The sequence below is a fragment of the Poecilia latipinna genome, unplaced genomic scaffold (assembly GCF_001443285.1).
Source record: "Poecilia latipinna isolate Pla-1442-1.1 unplaced genomic scaffold, P_latipinna-1.0 Scaffold3428, whole genome shotgun sequence".
In the NCBI taxonomy this organism is placed as follows: Eukaryota; Metazoa; Chordata; class Actinopteri; order Cyprinodontiformes; family Poeciliidae; genus Poecilia; species Poecilia latipinna.
In genome coordinates, this window is record NW_015116044.1 from 38,367 (window position 1) to 47,852 (window position 9,486).

The 9,486-nt window shown below is 40.2% G+C and overlaps 1 protein-coding gene across 1 annotated transcript; it reads left to right on the top strand.

The window, feature by feature from the left end:
* The first annotated feature begins 523 nt into the window (after positions 1-523).
* LOC106940951 (pleckstrin homology-like domain family B member 1) lies at positions 524-7,924 on the top strand. Its single transcript, XM_015023846.1, has 4 exons — positions 524-717; positions 1,881-1,982; positions 6,709-6,832; positions 7,708-7,924. The coding sequence occupies exons 1-4, from the start codon at positions 682-684 to the stop codon at positions 7,890-7,892; spliced, it is 447 nt and encodes a 148-aa protein (XP_014879332.1). The 5' UTR covers positions 524-681; the 3' UTR covers positions 7,893-7,924.
* Positions 7,925-9,486: the final 1,562 nt, after the last annotated feature.

The window sequence follows — 9,486 nt, forward strand, 5'->3', positions numbered from 1 at the left end:
TGCCCCCTCACCAAGTGTTGATAACAGTGGCAGTTTCCAATATGGGTGACATTGGCAACCACCCAGGGTGGCATTTTGTGGGGTTGGTGGAGGGGGTGGCATGAACTGAGGATATTAATGTCAACATTTAACCTAGTGGGGGGAGAGGGGTGCCGGAAAGGTCACCCAGGGCCACCAAACAGGCTAGGACCACCTCTGGTAGATAACACCACATAGAGCATATAAACAGTTTTTCTGATTTGCTTCACCCATCCCAGTTTATGCTTCAGTAATAGAGGCTTGTTCAGTCAGTTCACCTGTGGCTCCTTGTATAATTTTTCTGAAAATATGTCAGTCATCACTTTGTTCTTCTTCCTTTAAGTTGCTCTCTTCCTCAGTCCTCCCTTTTGATCACCGTTCACACACACACACACACACATCTCCCTTTGGAGCTGCCATTCAGGAATGCAGGTGTTAGCTAGTGGAGCAGGCAGCAACAGGTCTGACCTCCTGAGTGGTAGTCTGTTGCAGGCACCGTGCCGGGAGCTTTAAATCAAAAGACGATTCCACACACACACACACACACACACACACACACACACACACACACACACACACACACACACACTGCAGTGTGTAAGCTGTCCGGGGCAATAAGGCTCACTCTGATAGGATTCAGTCAGTCAGCAGCAGCTCTCTGCCATGGAGGCCATGCACATGCTGGACAACTGGAGACAGGTAAGTATTACTAACCTATAATGAAAACTAGTGTTAATGGAGAACTCCTGCAAGCTGTTTCTTTTATTCTTTTTATTTTATTTATTTATTTTTTTATTTTGCTGCACTGGAGTTTAGAGACGAAACTTTCCAAATATTGTTTCATTTCTTCTTTGTGAACCTGTTTGGTGCTTCCTCCAGGCTGACTCCACTGTCTTAATATCATTTCGCGGCTCTGTCAGGAGAGCAAACATGAGGATATTTGCTGCGGTGTTTAGTCATCCCGAGGCTAAAGCACATTGCAAACAGATTTCCATCCCCCGCTGCATACACATCTCTGGGAGCGACGGGGATAATTATGTGCTTTCTAACGTCTGCTGCATGCTAAACCACAGCATGTCTCACGTCTCGCCTAATGACTGCACAAATATAACGTCTCACACTTACGTAGAACGTGGTTGCTGAAGATTTGTGCTAGCATACACAGTGAGATTTTATAATTATAATAAGAAAAGAGGATGGGTTTGTGCTGCTGACTTGATGGAAATACCCAAAAGGATTCCAGGTTGGGTTTGGGAAGATGCTCCTTATGAGGTTTGATGTGTGTTCAGTGAAGGTGACGATTTTGAATGTGTGGGTGTGTGTAAATGTGTGTGTACCTTGCTGTGTCTGCCATCTGTTGTTTTGCCTTTGTGATGACAACATGAATCACAGATAGGATATGATGGAGGAAGATCGGGGAACCCCCAGTTAACGTTGTCAGAACTTCTGAAAACAATTCTGTCATGGAGTCACACAGAAGATTATGATAGTGTGTTAGGCGCATTGTAAATAATCTCAGACATTTTCTAGAAAAAACAAGGAAACAAGGAAATTTGTGTGTTTGAAACATCAAAAATGTTCTGAAAAAAATTCAGGTTAATCTCAGAAATTGTCTAGAAAAATGGCAAATTCATGAGTTCCAAAAGTTGAACTCTTTTGACTTTTGAAACTCAGAAATTTCCATGATTTTCTAAAACATTTATGACATTTTTGGGCAAAAATATACACCTCCTTATTTTCTATCTATAATGGCCCATACATGCTGTTTTAAGGCTTTATTACATGGATATTTGCTGCCTTTCTTGATGATAACTTGGGATTCTCTCTGTCTCTGCCTATGCCTTGTCCTTTTTGCTTTCCAGGATCTTCATGTGTCGCAGGGAGACGTGGACAACTCCGTGGACATGGATCGCTTCAACAGGAACATGCCTGAGCTTGGGCGAAAAACTCACCAGGTGTTACAGGTGTGTGTGTGTGTGTGTGTTTGAGGTAATACTACATGAGAGCTGGAGGTTACAACCCCAAAGTCTTCACTGAAAGACACCAGCATAAGAATGACAGCATCTGTTGATCTGGTCGCTTTGACAGACTCTTGCTCCAGATCTCCTCAGATGATAATCAGAGTTGAAGAAGCTGCAGGTCAGCTGAGGCAGCACAGCTGCGGCAGACTCTGACAGCAGATGTCAGTGTGTCATTAAGCACCCTGAGTAATTACACAGACCCAGAGATTGGAAGTCTTTGTTTCCCACCTGCTGTCTCTGACAATCCTATTAGGCCTTAAGGGGAGGAGTTTGAGTCTGTGTGTCTGTGTGTGTGTGTGTGTGTGTGTGTGTGTGTGAGGAGTGATCTTCTTGTATATATTAGTGGTAGGTCTCGATTAAAATCGTAAAGTCTTTAATTACTTAATTGCAATTAATCGAAAACTATTTATTGACAAAATAAGCAACATTTTCAAGTCAAAAATCCTTTTTGCAACAACAAAGATACTTATTATCTTTGAAATCTGAGGTTATTCAACCAATAGATTGGTGCAATGTTCTATTATAACCATTCAGCTTCCAAATGTTCCAGGAATCATTCATGGAACTTCTTTGGAAATGTGGACTCTGACATTGTGCTGCTGCTCCATGCATAGAGATGCTATCTTAGGCTTGAATAGCTCCTCTGATAAGCTAACTCCTTTTAGCACAACTTGAACACAACAATAGTGTTTTCCAGTGTTTCATTGGATCATATTTTTAGGTAAAACTGAATCCACTGGCTTCATCATCAATCTCTGATGTTAGCAGATGTCTCTTGTGCATCAGGTTTACAAGCATACCAGAAACACGATACAAAAGTTCTGGGTAGGGGCTTTTGTATGTTAAAAAGAAAAATGTGAGTAATTGAGTTAAATTTTTAACCTGTATAATGGATGCAATTTATTAATTCAGATTAACGTCTCAAACCACAGCCCTAATAATAATAATTTATGCATATAAGATTGTGTTGAAGTGCTCATTATTTGAAATGGCTTTGCAGACACAGGAATATCCCTGCATGTATCAGTCAAATATGACCTTCCAAAGTGAATTCATGTGCTATGAAGTGTTCCACATTGGGTACCAAACAACTTTAACCAGCTTCCCTGTCGCTGCTGAACAGTAACATTCCCACACTATGATGCACCCACCACCAAATTTCAGCTGATGTTTACAAAAGAGTTGATCTTTAACATCTTGCATGTATAGCAACATTTTGTAGTCTGACCAGAGCACCTTGTTCCAGATGATTGCTGTGTCCCTGGACTTCTAACGCCTTTCTTTGTGATGTGACTCTGGATTTTATTGAGGATTATCAGAATAAAGAAGAATAACTAGGAAATGGACAACAAATTGTTCAATATTTTATTTGTAAAATATTTGTGAGCAAGTTTGTGTGGGCCTATACATCAAATTACAGTAAAATACATTAAAGTTAAAAAAAAAAAAGTAGGGGATTACAGTAATTACTTCTGGAAGTCAGATAAGAGTTAAAGACAGCTGAAATTACTCCACAGAGACAGGATTGACTGACATTATTATTGCTGGAGATTTTTAAAAGCTGCTGACTCACTGAGAAGACTTCAAGTTTAACAAATAGAAGTTAGTTTATGACGTTTCTAATTACTAGGAATGCAAGAAATTTTGTCAAACAGAAATGTGGAAATCCTTTGCAAATTTTCTACCAATGGTAAATGAGTTGTTGCATGCATTAAATGGTATAAAGGCAACGCGTGCATGTGGGCATTCTGAAGTATTAGAGCATGAAGCAGTTGCAGAGTGCACCACTTGGGAGCAGCAGCGCACAGCAGATAGCAGCATGAATCCCTGCAGCTCCTCACTACTCCCATTACTCCCTGCTAGTCTTCCCAGCATGCCAGTCTGTAACTCAGTGATCCTCTTAGGCTTGACCCCACTTCACCGGCAGACCACCACAACTAGATAATCCCAGTTGGACACACACACGACCAAACAAGGGGTCAGGTCAATGACGGCATCCCAAGTACCAAGTATGTAAGCATAAAAGTGGCACAAAAAGACACATTCAAGGTATGTGTTCATATAAAAAGTCTTTGCTACTGAATGAGTCCACACCCATCAGAGCTCATATTCCGACTCCAGAAATAATCTGATTTACAAAAAAAAACAAACAAACAAAAAAAAAACGTCAGTTACAAAAAAAGAGCAGAGAAATGTCAGAAACTGGAAATACTTTGCATCATGATAATCATTTAATAAAGATCAAACCCAGTCTGTTACAAAAAGCTGTATCTGATAGATATCCACCAACAGACTTTTAATTAATTATCACAGCCACTTTGCATGACCAAATTTAGCTGAGGACCAGTGGTGTTTGTCATTGTTAAAATGTTGAGCCTTGCATTGTTGGAAGAGTACGTCAAAATAGTGCAAACATGAACCAATTTGCCAGATAAATTTTAAAATAAGAGGTTGACATGGAGCGTTCAATACAGTAAAGATGTAAAAATATACAACAACATCAAAAGTGCAGCACTGAGGGCTGCAAAGCTATTAAAATACATCCAAAATTATGTTGCTAACCTTCCAAAACTGCACTTAGAGGGATGCTGTTTGCAAATTTTGGCCTGGCTTACTTTGTTATGATGTGGGTCTGCAGGCCACGATATATTTATCCTCCTAATTTACTGCTGAAAGATATAAACATAATGTATTTTCCCTAAATGAGTTATATATATATTGAGATCTGTTTTTGAGTCTTACTCTTTTGTGCGTGAAATAAATCAAGAAAGAGCTTTGTAAGTATTCCTAACACAGTTAGCAAAACAGTAGAAGTCAACGTAGAAATCGTCAAAACCTCATAAACAAATGCTTTATTTGTGGAACAGATGTTTTTGAAAAGATCAAGTTAGCTAGAATTCCCAAAAAGTTTTATGTTGAGACAAATTATTTAATTTGAAAATGCTATTTTAAAATAATTTAATTAAACAACATGCATCTTGGTAAGAAATCAAATGTATGAAGGCATTGGAATACACAAAATCTTGTTGGGGCTAGCAGTGCTAGCACAGCAAAGGAGGTATGTTAAAACAGAAACTGTAAGTTCTGCCTTGGCAACACGTTTACTTAAAAAGATAGATTGTATAACTCAGACATTAGAATTTTAGGAATTTTCACTTCATTTTACTACAAAGTTGAGATTTCAGAAGCAGTATCTTGCTAAAATCAGAAACATTTTCATTTTAACGAGAAGTGTCATATCTCGCTCTAGCAAGAACTTTATCATTTTATCACGTTTTGTTTACAGTTACAATGACAAAGTTTCTTGTTTTAAAGAGATACTGCACCTGAATTTAATTCTTAGCCGTGGCAGTTAAACGCTCCTGTAAGCTTCATTGAAATAGAAATTAGTTTTCTAGCTAGCTGCTAGTCAGAATTAGCTCTCTCTTAGCATCTTCAGATTAGCTCTCCCCAGAAGCTAAAGCTAACGGTTAATCTCAGCCAGGCTAATATAGACGCTTTTTTTTTTTTTTTTACTGCTTTGCCATATTTAAAGGCAGTAAAAGAAGTGAATATAGCTCAAATGCCACATTTTGAAGGTTTATAAAATAGCATTTGCATGAAGTTCGATATCTTGGTGTCTGAAGGTGGTAGAAACCTGCTTTGATCTGACAGCTTCTCTGTACAACCACTATGCTCCTCACACTGATGTCTTTCTTTTAATTTAGTGTGGGAATAATGATACTTACGCATGGTTTTAATATTTCAACTGAATTTAACTTAAAGAAAGCTCATTCATGTAGGAGTTTACACATGCATTAAATAGAAAACGAGGGTAAAATGATCAAGACAATGAGAAAATAAGTCATGGTAAATAAGAAGGCTGAATTACATCGAACTGCCTGTTTTAGCACCCTGATATTTGTACATAAAGCATAAAGTCAGCAGGAGAAAAAATACCTCTAATTTATTCAGTGTTTTGAAACCTTGGAGGTATTGCTCAAAACTGCTGTGGTGGGATTAATTTAATGAAAAGCAAATCACTGAAAAGCAGAAATGGCTTTATATCCAGGCTGTGCTGAGAGCGCTCAACACAAGTTAGTTCTCTGAACAGCCTCCAGGATCCTCGTGCCTCATAACTGTGGAGAGCTGTTGCCATGGTGACAATCCCTTCACCCCCCTTCTTGCTGAGCACATGGTGGGGCTTTAGGGAGAGCTTGGAGGGGGGAAGACGAGACACACACACACACACACACACACACACCTAAATGTACACTTTTCTTAGTGTGTAAACAGGAAGAGAATTCAGTGGCTTAAAAGAGGATCCTTCTTTTTATCTCCAGATGGGAGATGAGAAGAGAGACCCTCTGTCTGGGTGTCACATGAACCAGTGAAGCTTTAAAATTCAGCAATGGTCAGAGTTTATCACAGTCACATTATCAACAATTTATTTATTTTTTTGTTGGCTCTGGTGGCCTTTATTTGAAAGTAGTTCGACAGGAAAGAGGGTAATGAGAGGGGGGAAGACATATGGGAAATGTCACCAGTTCAGGAATCGAACCTGCGACCACCACCACCACGACTATGGCCTCAGTACGTGGGTTGTGCTTTGCCCCTGCGCCACCACATCAACAATTTTTGATATGGTTCTGTTGAAACTGCACTCTTTGTGTTACATGCTTGTCTGCAGAGTACCCCACTGGATTTAATAGAGACTGGAAAGGAGCTGAAGTTTCAAGCAGAGCGCCCCCACCTGGTCAGCCTGGGCAGTGGACGACTGAGTACAGCAATCACCTTGCTGCCTCTGCCTGAGGGTGAGCCAGTAACCTCCACACAGCACAGTGATTTACTCTGTTCAGACAAATGACACAAAAACGGATGTAAAGTACTTCACTGTAGAAAAGTACGGCTGACAGAGCAGAGTACAAGTAATCACATGTGTGTAGCCCCTTTTCCACATTTCACATTTCCTTCCATCAAGTTTTTTTTTACTTTATTTAACTTAATTTCCTTTCCATATAGGACCCAACTGATTCCTACGTTTGAAGGTCTTATGCAAGCTGAGAGATCATGCATTGTCTTCCATTTTGGAGGCAGAGTACAGGTCACAGTGTCCCTTTGATTTTTCAGAAGAACACAAAACAGAATCAGATCTAGTCATATATTATTCATCCCAGTTTAGCTCAGTTTATATTTGGTTGTTTTATGCAGAACCTATTTAAATGTATAGCCCATTGACCCATTCAATCCAATTATTCCTGGTTATCCAGTCAGACACTGAGGTTTTCCATAATTAGCCATTTTAAGCCTGACATTTATTCTTGAAATGTCTTCTCAACAAATCAATAAAAAATGCTATAGCAAATTTGCAAGTAGCTTTCTGTTCTCATATGAGTAAAACCAGATCTGTCGGATTATGTGCTGCTGTTATGCTGTTGCATTTCTTGCATAGGAAACAACCGTCGGATGTTTTTCCCATTTTGAACGTGAGAGGTGACACTTCAGCCATTGCTGTAACTTGAACTGTTCCTGTGACAACTCTCACATTATCAGATGTGTAGAAATCATCATAAAAAAAGTTTATATATGCGTATCACAAAGTATATATTTCAGTACACCTTACATCATCAGAGGTCAGTTCTGTCTTTGATACCGTCTTTTTGAGACCTGAACATGTCCCTTCCTTCAGGCTGCACCATTCTGGGGTACGGTGCCGTGGACATCAACATCCAGGGCCCTGGTGTGGCAGCACAGCACTGCTACATCGAGAACAAGTCAGGTGTCATCACGCTGCATCCTTCTGGGAACCTCTGTGCTGTTGACGGGCTCCAGGTCCAACAGCCTACCCGTCTGTCACAAGGTATGGATCTGTGACTCTCTACTAAAAGCAGCCATTTTACCGCCCATCAGATGTCCGCGCATGCTGTCGTGTTAGCGATCGATCCATCAGCTCTCCACCTGCTGAAGAAAAGGTTGCAAACCATCCCAGAGATTGACAGGAAATAGCCGCCTGTATTTCCGGCTGCAATGAGTTAACCTAGAAAGTCTGGTTGGTTTGGGGAATACGTAATCAAACTCTGATCCAGACTGAAAGAGCAAACTCTGGTCTGCCTAGATCTAGAACTGGTTGAAGTGAACGCTGGTGCGGTTTGAATGCCTATGTGAATGCTAAGCAGACTGGAGACTGCTCTGAAAGCAGGAAGCAGGCTTCAGTGCACGGCATTCTGGGTAAATTCAATCAAAGCAAATGCGCTATTCTTGTGCTAGGGGGAGAAATGATTTATGGTGTTTTGCCAAAGACAGAAGAGAAATCCTACAACCGCTAAACTCTGGCGTCACTCCATTTTGTTTACATTTCGTGAAGGATGTTGTGCTCAGTGGTTTCTTCAGAGGTGTTTGTGTTGTTCCATTCAGTGGTTCTTGGTACAGCGCCACCACAGGAGGAGGGGAACAGGTTATTCAAATGCTTTGGTTTGTTTGACGCAGTGCAGTGTGAAAGCGAATTGCACCAGCTGTAAATATAACAAATGTTGCAATTTTGGTCACTAATCAAACCAAGTCTACTGGACTATCAGCTGGGAAAATACTCTTAACCAAATTTGCTGCTGGTGGCCCCCCAATGGGCCACAGCCCCCACTTTGAATAACCCTGCACCAAACAACCTCTGAGGCATTCACAGAACACCTGGATTTCTACTAAGTTACGCACAGAGGTTAGGATTTCAAATTTTAAGGATTTTAAAAGAGGTTACACACAAATACATGCCACAATTTTCGGATTTCAGAAACAAATGAAAACAATGTATCCATTTCCTTCCATTTCACAATAATACTCTTCTTTGTGTCATCACATCCCATTAAAATAACAGTTTGTGGTTGTAATGTGATAATATGTAGAGATATTCAAGGTGATGCAATTCAGATGTATTCAGTTGTTTCCTACAAGTCAAGGCTCTTTGCAGATGTTCTCTGGTTATCACAGTACAACCTGACGTAGACGTGATTCCATGGCAGACGATGGTTCTAAGACACAGGAAGCAAATTAAACAAGACCCACTTTCACTTCTACAAAATTATTTCTTTCATCCACGCTGCTCCTAACGCCACAGCAAATCCTCAAGACTCAATTAAGAAGGGAGAAAAAAAAACGCATGTTAGACAGTTTGATGTTTATGTGCCTGTACATGTGTGCAACAGTGGTTCAAGTGAGGAACATTGTTGCATTCAGCATGTTGGAAATGCACTGTAAGCTTGACCAACGTTACTGAGGAAGTGAAACTGTAAGTGTTTCACTGTTAGTCATTGAAATTCATAGAAGTTCACTCCAGAGGCCAGTGTGGACCAGACTGAACCCTATGAGGGTGAGATAAGCCGATACTACTCAGCATTACTCACAGCTTCTGAACTTCCCCCTGTGCTGCTGTCTAATTCTCAAGTTAAAGAGAAGTTAGTTAAACTATGTTAGTTAA